Below are 26,190 nucleotides of genomic sequence, written 5' to 3'. Positions count from 1 at the left end.
ATGCCACTTTGTGCTATTCCATCCACTCTATGCCGCTACAATCAATGCTGCACCACTCTACCCTATGCCACTGCGCTCTACCCTGCACCACTCTACGCCTCTACAGCCTACGCTATGCCACTGTACTCTAAGCCAATGCACTCTACACCACTTTACTCAAAATCAATGCACCCTACGCCACTGCACCTATGCCAACTACTTTGCACCACCGTAATTTACAGCACTATACATTCTACTTTATGCCACAGCACTCTAAGCCACTGCGCACTTTGGCATTATACAACACTGCACTCTGTGCCACTCTATTCTACACTCTACCACTGTACTCTGTCACTGCACAACTCTAAAGACCCTACACTCTGACACTCTACTCAAAATGGCTACACTATGCCACCACACTCTATGCAACTGCACCACTCAACTCTACTGCACTCAATGCCACTGTCAAAGTTTGTGTACAGTTAATTAAAACCATGCAATACAGCTGAAGATAAAACCCTTCCATACAATATCACACTAACTTTATAAAAAGAAATAAAACATGTGCTCTATTTTTATCTGTTAAATAACTTATTTTAAACATTTTGCGCTGTTGACATTCTCGTGTGCAAAACATCAATTCTTGTTTGACTCATTTGGATCCTTGCCCATGAAGCTCAAAGGAAATAAAATGTATGTAAATCTTGAAAAGCGACCTCTCTCTCTACTATTTTGGTCCACTTATTTAATTTATAAAGTGTATACGGCTGGTACAAAGGTGCTCCCCTTGTTTCAGGTGATAAAGTGCATACTGTTTAAGCGAGGCTACTCCTAGAATACTAGCTACTCTTAAGCTTTCTTTGGCCCGATACCTTGACGTTTTATTGGATCTGTTATGAAAAACTTGGTCCCTGGCAAAATGGGGAATTGGGGTGGCACTTAGCCAGAAATTTCTACTTACCTGTGGGTACTATATTTTACAGATACAAGCAGTTAGGCTTTATTTGTGGAGTGTGTGTGACTTCTGCAAAAATGAACCCCTTATTTTAAGAAATAAAGAGCATTCTATTTGTGCAAAACTGCTCCTTGAAAGGGCTTCCTTGCCTTAATCTTTCTTTAGACCTGTACCCCTAAGCTTGCCAATTTGTAAAGTGCATGTTACTAGTGCAAATAATGCATCCCTTATTTCAAGTAGTGCAGTGCATACAGTTTGTGCAAAACTGCTCATAAAAAGGATTCTATGCCTTAATGCAACTCTGGCCCAGTACCCCTAAGCTTGTTCATGACCGGTTTTAAAAATGTTGATCCCTGGCAAGCTAGGCGGATTGAAGTGCCTCTTAGCCAGGTAGCTACAGCTTCCCTGCATGTAAGAATTTGCAGGTTAAAGATTGGTTTTCCTCTGGGCCATAACCTCCGGTATACACAAAGAATATATGTGCTAATGTCCCTCATTTGTATCCGCATAGGCGACATCTTAAGTCTTCTCGTGGGCTTTTTCAGGTAGGAATAAAGTTTCTAGTGCCTACAAAACTAATTCTGTAGAACAAGAACTGGTGTTTCCAGGTAGGTGAAAAATGGTCTGACATGTACTCCTGGGTCTCAAGTTTTTATACGAGTTCATTACTGTCCAAGCATACCTTCTCTTTGCAAAGTAGTTTTTGTCATGTAAAATAGAAGATGGGTTGAGGAGTTGGTTACTTGATAAAAGACAGCTTTTTAAATGCTGCTGGCCCATGCATCTTGGATTCCTAGTTACTCAATTCCCCGGCCTAGGTATTCTCCCTAAGAGTATTTGTGATGGTTCCTTTGTTGTTCCCCCATTTCCTTCCAACATAGATAGTTCATGGAGCCACACTCAGAAGCACGTAGTCACCAGCAGAATTTGACAAAGGCATTCATTCTCTGTAAATTTTGTTTTTGTAAGCCAAATTCAAGACGGCACTGAGCCGGTAATGCTGTTTTTGGTGTGAAAGACACTGATTTGCAAACTTTTGTTTGGAGCTTGTTCACCATTGCTGATTCCCGACTATGCATGATTTCCATGCCTTATGCCACTCTGAGCGTGAGCTGTGCCATCATTACCGTTAGTAAATGCCTGAGTTGTGGCCAGACAAGTATCTTTTTTAGCAGTTTGAATCCAAAGCTTAATGAACGTGCTTTTGCCTGTATGGTGGCTAGATGATGTTTAAAGGCCATCTGATGTTCCATGTTGATGCCTAGATATTTGTATGTGGTGGCGCTCCAACCTTTTTGTCCTCTATGAACCAGGTGAATGACTTGTACTTGGTGTCAACAAGTCCAACCACTTTGGTTTAACTTGGGTTTAGTTCTAAGCCTTGCTAGTCTCATATATAGGTTTTTAAAGCTTTAATGCAGTGTTGCAGGCCTATTGGTGGCCTATTGGTGTTTGGCTCAAGAAAACACTATCGTTTGCATACTAGAAGGATCCTATTTTTTCTGTTGCCAAAATTGGAGGATGGCTTCCTTCTTGGGGAAAGTAACTTAAGGTCTGCTAAATATAAGCTGAAGAGACTCAAGGCTAGCATGCAGCCCTGTTTGAGGTCATCTGTTGTGTAATTTGTTTTCGTGACTAGACCAGTCTCCGAATTTTAACCTGGGCCCAGATTTCTGCATGCAGCGCTATGACTGCCTTCAACAAACCTATTGGGATACTCCATTCATCAAGTTTCGCCCACAGACGGCCACGTTGGACCAGGTTGAAGGCCAATTTGAGGTCAGCAAAACATGCTAACAGTTGAGTTTTACAACGTTTGGCTTTTTCTGCCAAGATGGCGAGTGCTGTTAAATTTGTTGTTGTTTTCGTTGTCGCATGCAAGTAAATTTTGAAGTAAACCTGATGCGTATAGTTTTGCTTCAACGTCAATAAGGGCAAGTAGCCTGTAGTTACTTGGTGAGGTTAGACATCTATTCTTGTAGATGGGATAGAAGATGTTACCGTTCCATGATCCTGGGATAATATCCAAGAAAAAAAAGCTCAAAAAGGGGAGCTAAACAGCAAGATCAGTAAGTGATATCCTGCTTAACCCCTTGAGTGCCCATGACGAGATGGTCTCGTCATGGGCCGCGGTTGCGCTGTGCCCATGACGAGACTATCTTGTCATGAGCCCCGCCCGCTAATGAAACGCCCGGCACAGGGCGTGGAAAGGGCGGGGCACTCAAGGGGTTAAAGAATGCATTGGGTAGAGCATTCGAATGTTTTCTAGTTTTTTCATACTCACTATCGAAGTCACGTTGCTTACGTGGTTTCTCCTGGAGCACTCGGTTTCTGCAGGGTCCAGTTGGTTGCCATAAGTTGCCTATACTGACCTAAGTTCACGGGTCTCCCAGGTTTCTTCACGTGATGCAGTCCGAACTGCTTTATTGTGGCTAACCATGTCCGCCCCATAGGTGGCTGGCAAGGGGTACATTTCTCGAACATGGGCTTCCCAAGCATCCTCCAGTATCCCCGCATTTTACAGTTGTGCCTTTCCTGTTACCAGCCCATTGATCACTTGCCAAATTCTTTACTGTTCGGTTGTTTGCTGGAACATAAAATCTTGTTCCAGATTTCTTCTTGATATTTTCTTTTTGCTGTCCGACATTCCTTATGGTATTGTACTCTAAGGGCTCGCTCGCAGTGGGGATTTTTCAACCTTCTACCCATTCTATATATCTGCTGTTAGTTTCTGCCTCACTGCTCTTGATATTTGTGTCTTCAATTTGCGTAAACTGCTAGTATAGAAGCTTTGCCTTTCTATTCCCGTTCTTCTGTTTATGCCTTCTCGTTTTTTTTGTGTTTGCGATCCAGCCGGGAATTTTGATAGCAGTGTAGAAATGTAGGTTGGCCAGGCTTTTTCGCATTGCTTTGCTGCAGATTTTTCTTCATCCGGATTTCCTGTTACTCTTTTTACCTCTTCTAGAGTTCTTATACAACGATATGCTTCAGACATTATCTTCTCTGTCCCTGGTCCACGCCATTTTAATATTTTCTGATTAAAGGTGACTGGGGTAGATATTAGATCATTTGTTGGACTCAGCTGGTGATACTTGCAGCCTACCCTTAGGATTTGTGGGAAATGATCACACTCCGTGCAGGGACTGATTAGGAATGGACTCACCAGAGGCAAGGCTTCCTCGCTTATTAGCGTGTAGTCAATAGTAGATTTTACTCTGCCACTGAGGAATGTAATGGACGCTATGGGAGTCCCCCTTGGTATTACCATTCGAGATCTTTAGGCCCACTTTTAGCAACTGCTTTTATAACCTGGTGCCGCAAAATTGATTACCCTGATTTTTGCTGATCTGATTAGGTTTGTGCTAAAATCCCCAGAGATGATAAAGATCGGTTGCTAGTATGAACTCTGTAAGGTCTTCATTATAATTGAACAAGATTGGCATTTTCCCTCTTTCTTCGCTTTGCTTGTATGAATATAGAATTTTATAATATGAAGTGACTTTGCGAGGAGTTTGTTTGTTTTACTATCTAGCCTAATTACTTGAAATCAGTTTACTCCACAATCGATCTTTTCTGGCATCCAGTCGAATTTAGTTGACAAATATGAGGACATGCCCCCTGGGGTGCCCGTGGTTGAAGTTCTTCTCGGCTGTGGTATAGTGTTCTATGTAACCAACAATTGGTGTTGGTTCTACACTCCAGTTTTCCTGGGTCATAATTATGTCAAACCTTAGGAGAAATTACACTGCATCTCCATCATGCAAAAGGGTCTTGAGGCCGGAGGTGTTCCAAGTGCAGATATTAATACGGTCCGGTTCTGTTGCTGAGGTGTTGGTGTCAAGACCATTTGATATACTGTTCGTGCAGGGCATGACCCACCCAGGTTTTGGTAGTGCAGCAGATCCCGTTTGTAGTGGTCGGTGCCTCGATGTTGTACTATTGTAATATTTTGAATCTGGACCAGACCTGCTCCCAACGCCCCCCCTTCAGATCGAATGACTTTGTGCTGTTAGAGGCCAGTCAGTTGGGTTCTTTGAAGTACAAGGAATCAATGGGCCTGTGTAATGAGGGGGATCAATCTTTCATAATTGAAATCCCCACAATTGAAATGTTTCCCAGTGCCAACAATTGAAGCACTATTTCCAGAGATACCCATAGTGTTACTGTTGCCTCTCTGTTATTTGTGTGTGGTTTGAATTCTATCACCAGTAGATCTGAAGAGTTAACGTGCGCAAGTCCTCTTGCTTCCTCTAAGTTTTAAAATTGCTCCTCTATTTAAAATGACAAAAGAGCATTTTAATGAATTGGTGAGTATTAACATAAGTTTTATACTTCTGTGTTCCTATGTCGGCACTTGTATTTTGGGGTCTTGTATTCCTAGGTAAGCCTGGATTTTTCTCTGGTGGTGCGCTTCAAACCGCATGTATTGCTCCTGTGCTCGGACCCAGGGTAGTGTCTCTGTCCTGCGCACGTCTTGAATAATCTGGATGTTCCTACTAACTTTCCCCTTGTTTGTATACTTATTAAGAGTGGGCTCGTTTTGCTGCTCATGGTTGTCCTTTGTTTTGGGTGATGAGGGCTCTGAAATGTTTTCCCTTCTTTTCACTTCGATACTGGCTTCTTCTTTTTCCCCTTGTTCTATGGATACAACCAGACTGCCGATCAGGCTTTGCGCAAGATCCTGGCCCTTGTGTGGCCCTAATTGTTGTTTTGGCCCACTGTGTTGTATGCATATAGGGTTTTGTACGGTCACTTGTCCTTGCCTTTTCCCCGCTGGAATTTCAATCGGGGCTGTTTTTGTGTCTAGGTTCCTCCTAATCGTCTACTACTGATGCTCTGTATTGAGAAAATAGCTGAAAAATGCTTTTGCTGAGACCCTTTGCTTTTCGGGGGGGGGGGAGACATCCTGTGGTGTTTTTTTTATCCTTTTAGTTAGGGCTGAGCCTTTCCTTCGCAGTTTATTTGCTTCGGATGCAGAGACTGTTACTTCTAGTCTTTCAAGATTTGAGCTAACCCTACCTACATCAGCTGTTGGCCACTGAGCCGAATCCCTTTCTCTACAAGCCTTCAATGATGGGCTTGCACAAAGTTGGTTTGAAGCTACTGGGGATGGCTGGTCCGCGAGTGGTTAAACGTTGGTAGTTGGTTCTAGGTCTGTTAGGTCATGTTCTAGGACCTGCAGTCTTTTGTGTGGTCTGATTGAGTGTACTCTTACTTCCTGCAAGGTTATCCCCTAAATTTACGCATTGGCAAGTGGTTTGCTGGATGTACTTGTGGTTTTGGGCTCTTTGTATTAGCTCTTTAATGCTGGTTATTTCTTATCAATGCCCACAATGTGTACTGCCAAAATGTTAAGGAGGTCAACCCGTAGCTCCTGTTGTCTGCATGATGTCGAATTGTCGAAGTCAGTGCCTCAAATGTGGACAAAAGTTCCCCCAATGTAACTACAGGGACATTAGAGTTCGCTACTTCGAGTGCTTCTTCCACTGCAATTTCCAAACTTGAAAACACGGTCGCTCTTGTTCATTTGGAGCGGGTTGGGAACTGCATCAGTCAGAGGCCTCTTGATTGGACTTAAGGGTGTTTTGCCACAAACATAAATTTGTCCTTGGCTGGGGAGCTACTGCTGCCGACCAGGAATGGGCTCAGATTAACTGTTGTTCATTCCTTCTGTCAAAAGTGCCCCTTGAAGTGGGGCTGACTGCAGAACAAGTGGGTTTTTGGTTAGATTTTTCTCGACATTGTGCATGGATAATGTTGATTCTGAGACTAATCAGTGGTTGATTCAGAGTTTCAGGGGATTTAAGCAGGACATTGGAGGTGGCTGGAGGAGAACTTGGGCTGAGGAAATCCCTGTTACTGGGAATAGAAAGATTCAGGGATGAGAAAGATTCTGATCTACACGATTTGCTTCTTAGGAGGGAACATCACGTAGATTTTTCTTGTCAATGGAAAGCTTTACCGTCCCTGGTGAGGTTCCCAAGTTAGACGATGCAGAAGTTATTATATTTGCCATGGTATTTGAATTCTCGGTTTTTCTGGGTTAAAAAGTCCATTATTTTATAGCCCTCTTTCTTATGCACTGTTGAGGTCTTACACTTTTGGGATTTCTGTTTTGCTGACGATGTTTCCAATTCTATTACTACTTCATCCTCCAGACATATATTACGGAGTACTACTCTGGTATTCGTGTCTTTTTAGCATCTTAATTGCCCTGACCTGGGTCCCCCCACGTCCTCCTGGACCACATTCTCAATATGTATCCTTACGGCCCCTTTTTCTTTTAGACTTAGTTGGGTAGCACCACAGATGGAATTTTACTTGCCTGCTTCTGTAATACATATTTTCCAAGCTTCGCTCCCTATGGGGTAAGTTCCTGGGTCTGTTACATTCCTTGCTGATTTACAGGACCCGCAGGTTCGGTTTCTTTTCCTGGTCTGTCGGATTCAGCCTGTGGATTACCTGCCGAACCCTGCTTGCGGGACAATTGGACAGCCGGAGGAGGTTTGTGGCGGCAATGTAGAGGCGAGTTTTAAATTTGAGGGTATTTCCGCCCTTCCTGGGAGTCTCCTGCTGTGCAATGGGGCACTGGGCACCCTTAATGATGCAATGATGCAACACTCATGGACGCACAAGCATATCTGTTATTGTCCACCACCAGCCACACCGGTCCCACTACCCAGAAGCCCCCACTGCCTTTATTAGTCGTACTATTGCAGTAAGTTGGTAATCTACTGAGTATGTTAAATATGCATGTCTGTTTTTGCGACCTTCTAGCTTCTTTATAGGACCATGACTGATTTGCAAGCCACTTTCAGCTGGTCTCTCTCTGTCACGACCGCCGACTGTTGCTGTTTGCCTCAGAGGACAGATATCTGAGGCCTGGGTCCAAAGTGGGGGATGGTGAGACCAGATGAAAATTAGTGTCTCCGCAGGCGTGGCTGTAGTGACTCAGCGGGGGCACAGTCTCTCGTGGGTAAAAGCCGCACAAGCCTAATGCTGGCGGTTTCTGTTCTACGCAAAGGGACTGCAGCCTATTGCAGCCAGGCCCCATTGCACTGCCATCTGCCCCTCTTCTGCGGCCTTTGCCTTATGGCCCATAACGGTGATAGGGTAGCTGGGCCACCCAGGCCTGAATGGCAGAGGCAGCATGCGTCGGTCTCTCAATTATCCGACTCGGCAAAGCCGTACTGCTGCTTGGCCGTGCTCCTCAGTCGTACTGCTCTCTGCTGCTCACAAAGCTTGTCCTCCTCCACCGGAAGTTGCACAATGAATTTCCAAGATTGTGTCACTGCACTCTACACTCTACCTGCAGCAGTCCATGCCACTATAATCTACAGCACTGTAACCTACGCCACTGTAATCTACTGTGCACCGCTCTACTCTGCCACTCTACGTCACTGCACTTTACGCCAGTGCAATACTTTACTCAAAACCAATGCACTGTACCCCACTGCAATCTACCCTGTCTCACTGTACTTTATGTCACTTCACTCTAGGCCACTGAACTCTACTCCAATCTATGATATTCTACTCCATTAAACCCTGCATGACTGACACTCTACTCCACTCTATGCCACTCCTCAGCAACTCTACTCCACTTTTACACTACGCGACTCCCTCTATGTCACTCCATGCCACTTTACTCCACTCTACGATTAATCTCAGCTCTACACCACTCTATAAAACACCTTCTATGCCACTCTACGCAACACCTGCTATGCCACTCCACTCTGCTCTACACCACTCCATGAAACTCTGCCACTTCATTCTACAACTCTCTACTCAACAATGGCACTGTACTCCACTCTACGCCACTTAAATCTACGCCCTTCCACTCTATGACACGCTATTCCCTCCTCGGCACTCCCCAATATGGTACGCGACTCCATGACCCTCCACTTAACTCCTTTCCACCCCACTCAACTCCATGCCACTCCATAACACTCCACGACACTCCACTCTCCTTTACTCCACTAACTTTTATCCACACTAAATAAACTGCAGCAACTCTGGTGTACAATATTGCTAAAACTTATTGGCAATGCTTTTTTACTGCAAGTATATGCCGGTCACATTTAGGCGCCATATTTATTTTCATTTATCTTGTATATGCTTATTCAGGGTGTGTATTATATTGAGAGGGGGTAATTACAACAATGAATCAAAGGATAGATAAATTAATGCAGGAGTGCATTAAGGAGTGACAGTGCATGAACTACAAGCTACTGACTGCCTACCTTCACCAACGACCAAAGATGCATTTTTCAGTTATAAGTCATTATCAATGGGCATTGCCACATTTTGTTTAATAGTATTCCTTCAGAAAACAGATTCATATAGTTTACTGAAAGAGATGACCACCCATCCCGGGGATAACCATTCAGGGTAAGCATAATTCACATTAAAAAAACACTTTCTCAACAACCAGATCAAGCACCTAAAAACACATGTATAGGTACAGTGACTTGATATGGGAGGATACAGCAATGCAGGAGTATGTGCTTTAACAATTTGACAACTAATTAAAGAGCATTACGGGTGACCCCCCAGCGCCAACCTCCAGTGCCATTTCTTACCCCAGACATCAGACTTTATGGAAAAAGTGTTGTAAGCCAGGCTCTCAGGTGCTGTCCACTTGATGGGAAACTTAGCTCCTGCATGTGCGGTGTATGTGTCTCCGGTCATCAGTCGACTCAAGCCAAAATCTGCCACTTTGACCACATGGTTCTCTCCAACCAAGCAGTTGCGGGCTGCAAGATCCCTGCGAGGAATTGAAATAGACTATGTGACACTAACATAGAAAGACACAAAGAGGAGATGTGACGTGCAAAGCACAACAGGATCTGATGCAATGGTTTCAGCATCATCAGAATGTAATCAGGGGCAACTAGGCTCCTATCCTGTGTGTGAATATTTTTGGCTACTTTGCTGCTGACTTTAGCACAAGCTACAAAACGGTTTGAATGAAGTAATCTTTCCTTGTGTCACCATGTCATCAAATGAAGGCAAATAAAGAAGATTTGTTGGGACTTCTACGACCTAAGCTTTTAAAGTGTCACTATTATTCATCTCCAAATAGGCCTCCCTTCAGCAAATCAATGGCACCAACTCCACAGCTCTACATTTCAGATTGAAACGATCAATTAAATACCATCACAAGTTATTAAGTGACACTTTTTACTGTCTTCCTGCCATGAAGCATATGATCACTGCTAATGGCAATAATCAAATGCATGTTTCGCAGGAAGGGAATATCAGCCTTCCTCTTCTGGATTTCATGTACAGCAATGAATTTCAAAAGTCAACGCTGAATCCTCCCTCCAACCATGACTGCACCCTTCCCTCACCAGAGCCTACATAATAGAAAGACTGATGCTCATTTGCATTGTTTACACCTTTGTACCTATGGATGAAGTTCTTCCTCTCGAGGTACTCCATGGCGGAAGAGATCTGTGTGGCCATGTAGAGGAGCACCACGGCGCTCACCTCCTCACGGTTACAGTCACGCAGGTAATCCAGAAGATTGCCGAATGGCATGTACTCTGTCACAATGTAGAATGGCGGCTCCAACGTACAAACACCTGGTAGCAATAAGAAGAAAGGATCGTTCAGAAAATAACAGCATTGGGAGCTTGAGAGGCAGGCATCTCTTACCTGATACTGACACAGCAAAGGGGGGGGGGGGGGGGGGGGGAGTTGAAGAGAACAAGATGATGCGATAGAAACTGATAGACCAATAATATACAAGATCACTTGGAAGTCAAAGACCACCGAAAATTACACAGTATCTAATGGGTACACCTCAGAAGGGCTAAAGGCAAGTAGGGATAAGACTGAGTTGCTAAGGACTTCCAAGTATCCAAAGCACAATCAAGCCAAAACAGAATCCTGGTTAAGGCCCTCTCTGCCTAAGAAATCACCAAAGCACTGAGTTGCTTTTGCTAGAACCAGTGGATCTGTAATTAAGACACACTTTCTGATCAATGAAGCCAATTTATATGATTTGATGGGGATAATGAGATGAAGCAGTAGGTGGTGCAATGGGCAACAAGAAGGATTCAAAAGCATTCAGAGAAGCATTGCACAAGGATGTGGTGTATACTGTTTGGTAGCATCAAATGTTGGACTGTCATTCAGAACGATTTACAGTTTCTGAAGCTGTGTATGCAGAGAGGTAATGAGTGTTCTCAAGTCCGCTTGTTCTAAAATTATTTGTTTTGAAGTATGTATTTTTTATTGTGAAAAGAACAACTATTACCACCAGCATGACGTTGTGATGGGAAAATGTTAGATTAATTTTGGCATGCTAATGTTTGATGCATGGCTAAACAGAAAACGGTAATGAAACCAAAAGTTATCACTTGTCTTTAATATGCCTTTAAAAGGTTCAGGTACCAAATAAAATAAAATCCAGATTAAAGAAAGACTCATGAAAGAAGGGTTCCAAACAAGGCAAGAGGTTATGACGTTGTACTGTCAGCAAAACCTTTGGGGTTAAGATACAAATTAGCAAAACTTTCATCTATTTATCATAATCTAATTCTCTTTTCTACAACAATCACATTTTGGGCTTCTGAACGATAGAGCCTTTTATTAGTGAGCATCAACAAGGATGGATCTTGCTTTTTGGTTATATATGTTACATTGTCTGTTCATCAGTGAAGATTATTTCAGAGAACCCAGAGTTCACGGACTAGGACTTTTCATTGACAGAGTAGTAGGAACAATAAAGATTAACACCTTTCCACTCAGTGGGAGCTGGGTATTTCAACAGCGGGCTGCTTTATGGCATCAACAAGACATGTTAATAAATCTATCACAGGATGGACAAAGACCACATTTGTGGATCGTTGGGTGCTCACAGGATGATGTATAACAAAGAAGGTAAGTTATGATTCCGTACAGCGAGCTTGGATCCTCTGGTGATAAATTCTAATCCTGGGTTAGGCAAGTCCTTACCTGTGTTGGTAACCCGGGAAGCTGCAAGCTGGGAGAACCACTTATTAAAGTTAAATGCTATCAGTTGACAGTGACACAGTAGAACCAAACTACATAAGAAGATAGAGAGGCTATCTCACAAAGAAGCACAAGGTATAAGTAATCAGGTGAAAAATGTTGTTAGGAGAAGAGAGGCAAAAAGCAATGTAATGAATTAGAGAGAATGGAAAAAAGGAGAAGGGAAAAACAGGAGAAAGAAGAAAAAGAAGAGCCGGACAGATGGGTTAACTGGGAAAGAGAGGAAGATTGAGAGGGCGAAGATGGATGGGTTAAAAAAAAGTGGTAATAGAAATGTAGGAGCGGGGACAGGGAGGCAAGAAAAATGTAACAAGATTTGAAGATGGATGAGCCCTGAAATTCCCAGCATAGAAGCAGTGAGATGCTAATGCCTCTACGATATGCACGATGAGCTGCAGGCCTGGACGTTAACATGTCCACAACCAGCAGCTGGCTAGCTCGGACAAGGGAGGACATGCTTCACTTACACTTGAAGCAGGGAGGCAATGTGGAAACATTGAAGTGTTTAGAGGATGAGTGAGAAGAGAGATGCAGCAGACATTTGCAACTGTAAGCAGAAGAGAGAATACTATAGAGCATTTGATTCAGGGTCTCTTTGATCTGTTTCACAGTTGCTCCGCTCATGTAAGAAACAGTAACAGATTGATTCAATACCTCTACTCCCTATTAGAAGGGGGTGTCTCTAAATGCTGTGATCCACTCAAATGGCCCCTCCGGTCACATGGCTCTAGCTGCTGGCATTCCATCGCAGGCAGATAGCAACGAGGACACAGACTTTACTGAGATTCCTGGGGCATCCCAATTGTCAAAACTGGCCACTTTTAAGTTGTGAATGCTAGTAACATTTTCCATGGTCAGCAATGTGAGACACTATTACTCACTGACTCCCTCAGTCCTACCTGACTGCATAATGATTTTCAAGATGAATGCATAAGGAAAATGTGTGCATTATTTACATGAACCAAAACCCAACTTTCTCTATGAGTTCCCATGATGATTATTTAAATCTGACTACTTCTGCTAGACATGGAAGGCTAGGACAAGAGACTAGCTGGAGGGTGGTGGATATTCACAGCTATACATGTTTATCCTCTTCACGATGAAGTCATGCAGGTTCTCATTATTTGAATTCAACTGTGTAGGAGCCTCTCTCTTGGGGCAGCAGATTTTAAATGTTTTATAAATGCTCAGTTAATTCTTGCCTCAAGATACACAGTATCCTGTAAATGTGCAAAGTGGGACATCTAGTACTTTTGCAAATCTCTATATCAGAGAGCCCTGATAACCACCATAGGTCTTATTGCCTTTCCCTTTTTGGAAAATGTCTCAATTCTAAAAAAGAAAAAGTCTCCAAATCTTCTCAGAGAGGCAACAAAATGCACATTCCTCCATGAACTGGATACTTTTATCACGTTCCAATACAGTTTTGCACAAAAGGAACAAGGCTGCATTAATTTTCTGAGACGTCCAGTGATTTGCAAATAAATATGTAAAATATCTTCAGATGGGTTTTGCATTCCGTGAGAGAAACGCTGCCAAGGAATATGACAGGGGAACTGCAGAGTCCTGGCTCATTATCTATGGCTAAAATCTTGATAGACAGCACTATTCCTACCCACATCAGAGTGCAAGCAGTCCATAATATCAATGCTTACTAAATCCTATGCCAATTTGCCATTGTACCGTTGTTGGATCAGCCTGCATATGCAAGTGTGTGGCTCTGTTGCCTTGCAAATTCAGTATTACTTCTGAAAACTATTTTTAAACCAAATGCCGAAGAAACAACAATCTTAAACAAAAAATTTGTTCGGGCATTTTGAAAAAGTTAGTTTGTTGAGCATGTAGATACTGATTGCTTTGAATATGGATTACTTGTAGTTTATTTACAAGTGGTTCTATGTATGCATTTAATAACGAAGATTCGTAAAGGTCAAGTCTGTCCAAAGGATACCTTGCAGTGATGGCTTGTATATTAGGGATTTGGACCCCACCCTTCCAACCATGCAGAAACTAGTGTGATGCTATGTTGCTTCAGAGCACTGTTATTTTTATACCTCACATGCTTAATGCATTTTTTAGCCCATTACACAGATAGAAATTATTTCTATAATCATTCAAAGTAGTTTATTTCGGATTTAAAATCCATAAAAACAACTTACATCATGGTAAAAACAGTCAAGTAAAATCATTGCAATTAAGATAAAATGGCGCAGAGCGATACATAGCATATGTCCAAGCTGAAAGCATGAGTCACAAATACACTGGGGATCATCGCAATGGAATAGGCAAATTGTGTAAGAACAGTAGTAAAATGTCAAAGAGCAAATGCAAGGGAGCAGATTGTTAAAAATCAACAATCAAATGAGAATGCACCTACATGGTCTCAAGTGTAAAGAATACAAGTGCAAAACAGGCATTGCGTTACAAAAATCCATGTAGAACAATCACAATAGGTTATTGGTCAATCTTGGAATAGAAGCTTTCTTACGAATAATCCTTGTGGAGGACAAGAATTTAGCGACAATGCTAGAGATCATTTCGTTCATATCAGATCTCATTCTCAGCACATGCTCTATTCTTCTACTACCTAGTGAAAGACACATTGGTTGTATCTACTTCTTCCGGTGGATTGCATAGGCTTTGCAAAAGAAAAAACAAAATGGTGTAGAGTTTAATTCTCAAGATTGCAAGTAGGGCATACAGTGCTGTTACAATAATTAGTTCCTCAATGGATGCAGAAATTATTGATGGGTAACATTCTATATCTGCATCGAATAAATAGCTGCTTGGCTGAAAGACAAGTAATCTTGTCTAAAAAAGGCTCGAGAGATGGGACCGCTTTAAAATCTAAAAAACTGCCTGTCCGGCTGCCTGGATTACATTTCTCAATTTCTCTTCCCATGAAAGAAACTTTAGTATGTCTTTTACCACAGATCTGGGAATGAAGGTGGCATTCGCAGAAGAGTTCAAAGGGCAGCTAAATCGAGCTTGAAAATCATATCCTTAACAAACCTTAGCCAAGGAATTTTCAGACATGCATTATTTCAACAAGGGGAGCGACCTACAATCCTCCACTCGCCAGGATAGAACATCTTCTATCCCGACAAGCGGAAAAGGGTAGGCCACAGGCTTTCAAAGCACCGGCAATATTCAGCAGCAGTGCGCTGACCTCTGCATCGACCAGTGGGGATATTGTTAATTCTTGCAAAGTGTGGACAATCATAACCTATCTACTGTAAGTCCAGGTATGTTTACTACTGCAGAATACCTACATCACATCATAGGTGTGGGGTAGGCGTATCACCCACCTTTGTTCTAGTCCTGACAAAGGGCAGGGTTTCGGTTAGGGGCCAAAAAGGCGCAAAATAGTTGGCCTATATTAAATTTTCTTGCACTCATAGCTACTAGGGAACATAACGCCCCGCTAGTAGCGCGATACAATTTTTTGGGGGGTTCTTTTAATCCTGTCAGGCGAACCGCCACATTAAAAACTTTTTTTGGTATCTCCTAGATAGTTTTATTCTTTATTTTTCCCACACACCCATTACACCCTCTCACACCCATTTTCATTATATGGCAAAATCAAAAAGGATCTCTGCCAAAGTGACCCTTCATGGGGCCCGTACGGTATTGCCACACCAGCCCCACAAGGAACAATGACCAATGATGAAACAAGACATCCGTAAGGGTGTGTGAAGGCAACAATGAATAATCGGTAGGATCCCCCCCGCGCTAATTTAGCGGTTTTGAGGTGTTGTCTATATCCCTCTTTCTTTAACCTTTCATTTCTTCAGGAACAGTACCTTCGTGGTTGACATAATTGCCTTTGGAGTCTGGGTATTGGACCTTGATCGGCTCCAAGCCTCCACTTTGAACCCCCTCTCCCCTCTAGTCTTTGTCTCTTCATCATCATAAGGATCACACTTGATTCCTTCTGGACTTAAGTGCACTCTTCTCGAACTACAAAGACCAGGCTAGCTTATTAGGGAGTCTAACCCCAGGTAATCGATATTTTTAACTTGTTCGGACAGTTCTTAATGTGCATAAGACACAGCCCAAAGTGTCATGATCCTTACTACGACACAAGACACACAGAGATGAGGATCCGTCACAGACATCAGCCCCATACAAGTTGTTACAGGGCTTAAACCCTTGAAGACTTGCATGGAGATATGTGACAAAAACATGACAGATGCTGAAAAAGGTCAAAACTATTCAGTGGCTTCCAATGTGCAACTGTTGTAGGCACAGAGAAAAGGAACAGACATCACCAGTGCATGTGACATTTATGTGATGGTTGGAATTTAATTTTTGGTGGGGTTTTTAGACACAGATGACGCTGTGCCAAGTCCAGTGACAGTAAGTGCTATGGAAACAAATCTGTATACCGTCTAATGCCTGGGAAGGGATTGAAGTGAGCATTTTGCAGGACTTACTGTCCATTTGAAATTATCTTTATGTTGATTGGGATTCAACAGCTGCATGTCCTTAAACTCACCTTCATAACCTCCGTAGCACACATTTATTATTTAATTGTAACTCGAACACCATCTCATTTTAAAATCCAAGCTGCGTCAAAAACTTTGTAGTCAATTTGCAGAGGCACTTCACACTCGAAGCAGAAATAATTAGGCCATAAGTGCCTCTGACCTCCCGCTTAGGCTCCGACAGCACTTGCTACCCGTCAGCTAGTTTAATTACAAACCAGCTTTAAATGTGCTCAAAAGTAGTATTCTTCAACTGCACAACTGTATCGCAAGACTTGACAGGAAAGATACCCTATTTGCCAGGAAGAGTGTAACAACCCACACCTTTATGCAAAACATTTGGGATGATTTAGCTATTTGCAAAGCTATACTACAGACACTCTGTCTGCCAACTTCAAAAGTAACAAGCACGAAACTATACCAGTGAGTGCCACATATACGTCTTTACTTGGGCCCAGATCTTGAACTACATACCCAGATTTTTATAGAAGTCTCAACACCAACTCGTGTTTTAGTCCCCAAGATAAAATTGCTCTTCCCCTAAGGATCTAACTAATGCTAGTCCACAGGACCTAGAAGCAACTGAGTTCTCAGAGCAGGTGTTAATTAGCACTTTCATCAATAACTACGCCTTTGGTCCTCTTCCATTCGAAGAGTTACAAACAGGACAACATATAATTTATAATAGTAAATTTTGAACTCCGTGCCATTCAACACCAAGAAGACTAATTACCACCTTAGTCTTATGTAAGCTAGACTACTGTAATGGCCTTTACTTAAATATGAAGGAAAAACATCCTACCAAAAGACTGCGACAGTGGAGAATGCAGCAGCCAGGCTTCTCTTGGGCATTCCCAAATTCCAATCTGTTGCTTAAGAAATTCAGGAACTACACTGGCTTCCGGGAAGAAGCCGCATCAAATTTAAGGCCCTGTGCATCACATATAAGGCTTTACATGGCAACGGCCATCAGTTTCTCAGACAGTCCTTGAAATTGTACTCCCCCTAACATACCCCTTCGCTCTGCAGGGGCTAACCGTATGATGGTACCCAGAATCCGAAAGGAGAACAGGTGTTGGTACAAGCTTCACATCAGGATTCATCAAACTCTGGAATAGAGCCCTGCCGTCTTTAATCTCCTTTAGGAAGGAGTTCAAAACCTGGTTATTTTTTTAAATAGGTTTAGGTTGTTTCTTTCTTGCTCAGGACAGTTAGCGCCAAGAACCCTTTGGTATACGTGTGCACAATAAATTGTTATAACAAAGCATCCAGCCACCCTTCGTTTATGACCCTTGAATAGCCTTCACAAAGACATCCAACAGATATGAACAAGCATTGGCATAGCCAATAGGTCTCGCTTTTGGGACCTTATAAGTATTTAGTTATGCAGCACAATATCCTTGGTGCAATAACATCAACTGTTGCATGGCTAAAAACGCTGGTAAGAAAGGTGCCAACCCGAGGGGCAAGGTCTAGAGAGAAATAAGATAGGAAGAGAGGTGAGTTATAATGAGATCGCACAAATAGAAAGGTGAAGCACAGAAAGACAGGTCAGGTAAACAAAGTAGCGAGGTAGGTAGAGCCGGTGGGATGAAAAATAGAAAGATATGAGAAGCAGAGAAAAAGAGGTGCAGATGAGGTAGAGAGATGAGGTTAATACAGAGGAAGTGCGAGGGAGAAGTAGAGAATGGTGAAATAGGGAGAGAGAGACAGAGGTAAGACAGATGTATTAAACAAGCAAGACATTAGAAGCAGAGAGCGTGAACGGAAACAGTGAAGGAGTTAGAGAGATTAAAGCAAAGGTAGTGATAGATGGAGTGGAAGTGGTAGGGAGAGCATTGTAGAGAGAAAGAAATAAAATAATGGGAAAAGCGAGGGAAAGAGGACATCAATAAAAAGATATAGAAGGCCAATAGGTGATGTAAATTTAGAGTCTAGATAGTGTATGAGACGTGGGGAAGAGAGATGAGGCAGTGAGTTGTGAGGCAGAGAGAGAAATGAAAGAGAATGGTGAGGTAGAAAGGCATGCGAGAGGTAGAGAAAGGTAAGGTATAGATGGCAAAAATTATAGAAAGGGTAAGATAAAGAGATGAAATTAAGAGGGAGGTGAAGTAAATGGAAGCAAAATGAAGGGGGATAAGATGCAAACAGAGCAGAAAGGGGAGAGGGGGAGAGGGGGAGATATATATATATATATATATATATATATATATATATGTATATATAGATAGATAGAGAGGCACTTGAGGAGAAGAGAGGAGCAGAGAGAGAGAAGACAAGGACTGGAGAAAGTGTCCACACAGAACTAGAGGTTGGTGATCACCCTAAATATATTTATTAAAATAAAGCATTAAGAGAGTGCACTTTTACGGATTTCAGAGTGTGCACCATCTTGCATTGAAGATGACAAAAGAAGCCATTTTGGCACAATAAACACATCCGGCATGCAACATTTAGAATAATGGAGCAGATTAAGAAATGTGCTTAGGCATAGGATGAAAAGTACACTACTAATAGGGTGGCTACCGCACTGTAGGTCACAACAGACACTATATCCAGTTCTGAACTATTCACCTACAAACCACTAAATTTTAGGTGTGTTAGTGTAATTAGGTCAGTGGAAGATTAACAAGTCTACAATACCCATAATACATGAGGTTATCACACAAAAGTATGGGAGTGGAAATAGTGTCTCTGGAGGGAGGTGGTCACCGTACATTACACTCACTTTTACCAGCTGCTCTTAGCAAGTGGGCATTAGAGTGTGCGGCTAAATCAGGGTGCGGGCTGGGCTCTGGGTACTTGAGAGAGTTTCAGGAGTGAGGACAGGCTTTCCTGTAGCTGATACGACTGGTTCCATGCTCCACTTACTCCTTAGTGGATGATCCAATGCCCGATTAACCTCACTCAATTATCACATCCCCCCACTCAACCAGGATGCCCACCGATTTAGAGCAAACAGCTGTGCAGCAAACAGCTGTGCTCAATAATTACGGTAAAGTGTGCACAACTTGCCAATTAAAACCAGCACCATACTGTAACTTCTTAATAATTTACAATGCATTGTCACACAGAAAATGTAGAAGGATCTAAACTACAGCCAATAAACGCAGCTGCCAAAGTATTAAGTGCTTATGTTTAATTTACAAACTACGTCCTGATACAAAACGAATCTGGGAGAAGACAATGTTAAGTATACCCTAAAATAGGTGCCTGGAGAATTATCAAAATGCAAACACTTATATCGCAAAACACATGCCCACTAAGAGGTTCGAACTCACAACCTTCAGATTATTAGACCGAAGCTCTGCCTTTTAGGCTAAGAAGGTTTAATGAAGAATTGAAACACAAGTTTTTCAATCGGAGTGCCATGCATTCAAGTTTCCCTCTTCAGTGAGAATACAGCACACAAAAACTTCACTTGATGTGCTGTAACAGTTGTGTGAATAAAAACTTTGCACCGATTCATGGTGCTGTTGGTGCTAGCTGAGGCAGTGGAACACTTGATGAGCTCTTTGAAAACGATGACATGTCCTCCGCTGGGTCTGTTAATTCAGTCCTGTCTCATAACCTTGTGCCTGGGGAATAGGTGTGGTAATGTCGATAGAATCAGCCAGGTTTCTGTGAGGAAGAGCAGTTTCAATGTGTGGTCGTGCAGCAGGTCCCATATTTCAGTAGCGTGTTTATTGAGAGGTGTTGTTGTTGAGGAGAAGGCAGAAAAGGGAGGGGTGGGAGAGGTGTGTAGGTGTGCGTGGTCGAGGGAGAGGTGAGTGTTGTGTGCGGTGCATGTGAGGGCGGTGTGAAGGTGTGGGGAAGGTGCAAGAAAAGTGTCAGGTGGAACAGGGGAAGGCACCTTCGCAGTCGACTACCGAGGCATAGCAGCAGCACTGGAAGGTGCATTCAAGGTTCAGGGTGAGGAGAGGGAAGTAGAGACGTAGCAGTGATGGGAGTGAAAGCAAGGGGCCTGGCGCTGGGCACGGGAGGGGCGCATACGGGCTGTGCATCCAAGCTGCGGCGGACATGAATTAGGAGCGGGGGTCTCTGGGGCAATGGGTTGGGCTAAGTAACTGGCAGGAACCGAGAAGGGAGTGCGGCGTGGGAGAGGAAGCAGGAAAGGTCGCAAATTCAGGAAAAGGGCAGGAAGAAGAGCAAAAGAGTGAGAAAAAGGAAGAAGAGAAGTTAAGAGAGCAATTGAGTTCGAAACTCGAAGAGAAGAGCCGAGACTAAAAGAAGCCAAAAGCAGCAAGGATTGACTAAAAAGGGCAGAGAAAAATGTTAAAGAGTGAAAGGCAAAAGCACAGAAGATCAGCAAAGAATGAATGAGAAAGAGTGGCAGATGCCCAGCAGATCGGCACAGAATCCGTGTAAAAGTTCAAAAAGCAGCAAAGAAAGATTGCGGAATAATGAAAAAAGCACATGAAAGTGGCAGAAAGAGAATGAGAAACGCACAGAAAAGCAGCAAAGAAGGAATAAGAAGAAAGGAGTAATGCACAGTGAAGTAGCAAAGAAAGACTGAGAAATGCACAGAAAACAGCAAGGAAAGGGCGAGAAGTGTTCAAACAAGCAAATCATGCGCACGAAAGTGATCGCGAGCAAGAATTTCGGCAACGAACGGGAGTTGTTTGCGTGCGCGCAAAAAGTAAATAAAACAAGGCGGAGAGAGGCACACAAGGCTTAATAAGCCTTGACAGAAACACATGGCGGCTGCGGGCATACACACCCGCGTGAACGCAAGCTTGAGGCCAGCAAAAGCCTCTGGTGGCACTTTTAAAAGTCACTTACTAAATGTCTCGAAGAGACAGCGCATGCGATGACTCAGTGAGACCTCAAAAGGGGGTGAAGGACGAAAATGGTCATAAATGAATAATGCTGGAATGATCCTCACCGTAGACACAGGTCAGGTAGCAAAATAGCCTGTACAAGATGCTTATGGTGAAGATACTTTTTGTGATCGTAGTAGCATCCAAAGGTTTAAAAGGCTTAAGGTCTAAGCAGTGTGAGGAGCTGGTAGAATATAGATGAATATGACTAAGTCAATTAAAGAACTGAATATTTAACCAACGGCATCAGGCACAAGACCTGGGGGTCAAAATACACATTTTAGATTGGAATGTCATGCTAAACAAAATCTCAAAGGATTAGAAAGAGCAATCCTATTAAAGCAATAAATCTCAACCAATCTTCACAATAATGATGTAGTAATACTAAATAAACACTTGCTGAACTGCTGCATTTATGAATATTAGGAAATAGGTGATTGGACGACAAACTCTTGAAAGCTTAATCCAGTAGTAAAGTCTGAGAACTCTTGCCTTGCACGATTGTTTACATTTAATAGCATTTTATAAGCTTGTTGAAAATGTTTAATAATTGTACAGCACAAAAATCTGACTATTGTTGAATAGCATGCATGAATGATGAAAGCAAAGCAGTGACAAATTCTTTCTTTCCAGGACATCAAAGGCGGAGAGTGGAAGAGATACAGAGAGGAAGTAGGATTGTGACCCTCACCTAGAAGCTGCACTAAGTTGGGGTGTTTGATCTCCTTCATGACAGCAGCCTCTTTCAGAAACTCCTCCACCTCCATAGTGTCTTCCTGAAGATAGAAACAAAGGGACATTTACACCATCATCAACCCTAAAACAGGGGCTCATTCTCATGCATCAAATGACAATCTTTTCAGCAGCACACTTAAAAGAACAGCAAACAGAGGAGCAGAGAGTTCAAAGAACTAGAGGTAAGAACATCAAAATAGGAGGCACCACAGCTTGGGAAGTTAGAATCATGCAAACAAAACATGGACAATGAAACTGTGATCCTTGCAAAGAGATGTGCACTGCAAAACGTACAGTGAAATGCCATTTGACCAGTAAAGAGGCTAAAAGTGGAGAACAATCACTATCAGGAATAGGCTAAGACTTTGTTAGGTACTTAAGCACTCAAAGCATTAAATCTTAGATTGACTGTGGGATTCTTCCTTTGTCCACCCAAATGGCAGCACTCTCACATTCCCAGTCCTCCAAAAAACGTACAACGCAGCTAGATTTGAAAAACTCACCTTGAGAGTCTTGACAGCGACCGTCAGGTTATACTTTTTCCACATGCCAACATACACCTCCCCATATTGGCCACCTCCCAGCTTGTGTTTCATGGTGATGTCAGTACGCTCCATCTCCCACTTGTCATGGATGGGAGACACCCCATATACCGTGGGCTTGTTGCACTTGGGGGCTGGATAGTGCAAGGTGGTCACCAATCCATCAGCCACAGTGGAGTGATGGTGAACCAACTCTGCCAGAGTGTTGAAGCGGCTCTCTGCAGTCACATACACCTAAAAGGAATAACAAGCATGTTCTCATTCTGTGTATTATTGACTATACAGTATGACTGCAATCAGTTGTCTTCCTCTAACTTCCACTGCATATTGTTTCACGGGAACCCTGGCTATAAGATCTCTAAAGGCTTTACAGAGCACAAGCACAATGAGTGTAACTAGCCCCTTCTTTTCTGGACCCGACATATCAAATCCAAATTTAGGAGAGGGCTTCCCAGAAATATACTAGACTTCTACTGCCATTATTATACCTGGAGATATTTCAATATTTATACACACTCCTTTCGCCTCCCTTTACTGTCAGGGACCTTCAGAAGTGTCCACAGTGCCCAGGCTTGAGAAAATGAATTATGTAAACAGAGTCTCCTTTTTCACTTGCTTACAACTCTCCATTTACGACTTCACCAAACCCCTGTTTCTCCCCAAAGATGTGTCGCTGTTTCAACTTATGTTATTTACATTGGGCGCAGTAAAGACATTATGAACCTAAGCACCTCAAGGTATGTTACCTATTTGTTACAGCTGGCTTGGAATCATGATGTACAAGTTACTTACCTCAGTAACAATGTATCTGGTAGAGAGGATTCTAGCCGCAGACTCCTTAACGTAGAATTATCCTCAGGCTTGAGACTGGACCCGGAAAATGTTCTTGTCGCAGCATCTCTGCTTGCCGGGGGGGGTGGCACCACGCGACTCCGCCCCGCCGTCTACCGCGGGCATGACGTCAGCGAGGTTACATAAGCCCCACCCCGGCGCGGTGACGGCAATTTGCTTCGGAGAACTTTTCCGAGAGACAGAGAGAGACGGAGAGAGACAGAGAGAGACTGTAACCACAAACCACACAGTGAAGGGCCACAAGCCCGGAACAGAGGAGCAACAGCAATCCACCCCCAGACTACATTGTCAAGGAGGGCCATATCCCCAGAAAGGAGCAGGAGGCCAAAGAACAGGCAAAGAATCCCCAACGCAGAAGACCGCAAGGGTATCAGAAACTCCAAACAAACATAGGGAAAAAAGAGGAAAAAGGAGGCCCCTACACTGGAGAGAAACCAGTTGGAGGGAAGCAAAGGCATGCAGAAACCAACCATCCCTGTATCAAAAGAAAAAAGAGGGGATGGAACAATCAAGCAGACCGGAAGTAAGCAAAGAGGACACCCACAGAAGACAAGCCACCCAGAGGGAGGCGAGTGCAGAAAACCAAACTGAGGGTCCTCGCAGAACGGGGAGGAAGGGCAGGTCGTGAAGGAATCTGCGGCTTGAATCGACTCGATCAGATACATCGTTACCGGAGGTAAGTAACTTGTACATCTGATAGAGACTACTAGCCGCAGATTCCTTAACGTAGAATAGATACCCTAGCCATACCCAGGAGGGAGGAGGGCCGGCGAGAGAGCCTCCCCAGCAGGAGACACACAGGGCCCCAGCAAGGGACATGTCACAGGAACAAGAAGGGAAGGCCAGGAGATACCAGGCCCAACTAAGGAAGAACCGCCCAACACCCCGCAGGGGCAGACAGCGCCCGAAGGGCCTCAAGGAACAAAGAACCACCTCGAACCCTAGGGAGAAGAGGTAGAACCGGAGGCAGGGCCCGCTGGAAGAAGCACACACAGTGGTAGGAAACAGCCAAACACGCCCCGGCCGCAAGCAGCGGACAAGGCAGGAACGGCCCCACCGCCAATAGCACAGGCGTAAGAAGTAAGGCACGGATGCAAAAAGCCCTAGCGGAACCAGAGGCAGGGGCACAAGGGAACACATCAAAGGCCACGACGGTGGACCAGAACAAGCAGGCATGCGCAGCCAGCAGCAGGCAACACCATGGAGCAGTGCACCAGAACAAGCCAGGCGCAAGACGAAGGCAGAAGCCATGGAGGGCCAGGACACACCCTAAAGAAGGGGCCGGTCCCGAAACACACACTGACCCACAAAAGAAGTGGGACCAGGCAGAAGAGGGAGAGAGAGAGAGACACAGAGGACGGGCCCAGGCCGTCAACCAGAAAACAAAGTCAAGGAAAGCCAGTCCCTCTGGAACACCAGACAGAGGACCAGGCCGAAACGCCGGACAGAAGGGCGGTATTGCCACAACACCACGCCGCAGACAGCAGGCCAGACTGGGAGAAGGACAGACATGAGCGCAACGCAAGCTGCGCCAAGACAATTGTCAAAGACCGCACCCGCGATATACCGTGACGCCAAGGAGAGCAAGGAACCCGAAAAGGGTGACCACACCGCCCCAGCACATGACAGAGCTATTTAATAGCTACAAGTACCCCACATAGGGTATGCTACGCCCCAAGAAAACATGGGAACACCTCTTAGGAAAAAATTCCACAGCAGAGGACAAACAGAAAGGCCTACGGGTAAACCGCAGACGGCTTGCCAAGCAGCCCATAAATAAGACAGAAAAGGCCCAATGCCAGGACCTACACGGGCTCACCAACAGCGAGGAGGAGGAGGACTACCGAAGAAGCTATAGTGCGACCAAGAGCCTCCGAGACAGCTAGAGCTGAGCGAAGAATAAACGTGGCCAGCTCCCGGCCATCCAACACATGGTGCCGCAGATCAGCGCAGGCACCCTCCTGAGAAGCACAAGACAGAAGGGACTTTGCTGAATCCCACAAGCTGGAAGTGGCTCTGGCCAACACACAAAGCGTGTTGAGTGCCCGCAAGGCAGCACTGGAGGAAGCGAAGACATTACGCCCCCATGCATCTAACTACCGGGCCTCCCGTGACGGAGGAGACAACACAGACGGCAAGGAGGGAAAGGCAGTCTGCAGAAAACGGCCCCTGGTAGAAGGGTGGAAGGAAAGGCAGACAGGATCATGCGGATCTGGACAATGGCGGTGCAGGAGCGGCTGGGGCACCGGGTTCCCCGTGGCAGGACGGCCCCGGGCCCCCAAGAGAGAATTATGGAGCGAAGCTTTGAAGGGAAGAAGCAGCTCCCGTCCACCAGAGCCCTGGTGGAGAACCCCAAGCAAATGATCAGCGGGGAAATGGGCAGCCGGTTCGCCCATGCGCAAAATCCCCACGGCCGTGGAGACAGCCCGGACGAAGGCAGCACTCGCGTCCGTAAGGCAACGCGGTGGGGAGAGCAATTCCTCTGTGGGGAAGGCTGTAAGCTAAGCCGGCCCAACCGGAGGAAGAAAAGGCCAATCTCGGAATGGGGGGAAGGTTGACCGACGAGTGGGGAACCTGAGGCGCCACTGGAGAAGACTGTGGGCGTGGGGGCGGCGAAGAGCCCCCCTTGGAAGACGCCGGGGAAAAAGCCACGACGCGGCGTCCAATCTCTGGGGAAGACGAGACAAAAAGTTGTCGAACCTCTGGAGAAGAGGGGGCCTCCGAAGACGAATCGACGACCAGACGCCGGCACGGCGCTGTGGAGTCCACCACTGGCGCCAGAGCAACGTCGACCGGCGCCG

At 44.4% G+C, this 26,190-nt stretch overlaps 1 protein-coding gene across 3 annotated transcripts in view; it reads right to left on the bottom strand.

Moving 5' to 3' along the window:
• The window catches only part of ABL2 (ABL proto-oncogene 2, non-receptor tyrosine kinase), a 380,773-nt gene that overhangs the window by 126,114 nt on the left and 228,469 nt on the right, over positions 1-26,190 (bottom strand). For all 3 annotated transcript variants that reach the window (XM_085601714.1, XM_085601716.1, XM_085601715.1), the window contains exons 4-7: positions 22,499-22,771; positions 21,952-22,036; positions 10,341-10,518; positions 9,514-9,698 (exon numbers count right to left, since the gene is read on the bottom strand). In XM_085601714.1, coding sequence (XP_085457840.1) covers positions 9,514-9,698; positions 10,341-10,518; positions 21,952-22,036; positions 22,499-22,771 — 721 coding nt within the window. The remainder of the gene's footprint in view (positions 1-9,513; positions 9,699-10,340; positions 10,519-21,951; positions 22,037-22,498; positions 22,772-26,190) is intronic.

This window comes from Triturus cristatus, chromosome 4_2 (genome assembly GCF_964204655.1).
Source record: "Triturus cristatus chromosome 4_2, aTriCri1.1, whole genome shotgun sequence".
Taxonomy (NCBI): Eukaryota; Metazoa; Chordata; class Amphibia; order Caudata; family Salamandridae; genus Triturus; species Triturus cristatus.
This window is presented reverse-complemented; position numbering and strand designations above follow the sequence as displayed.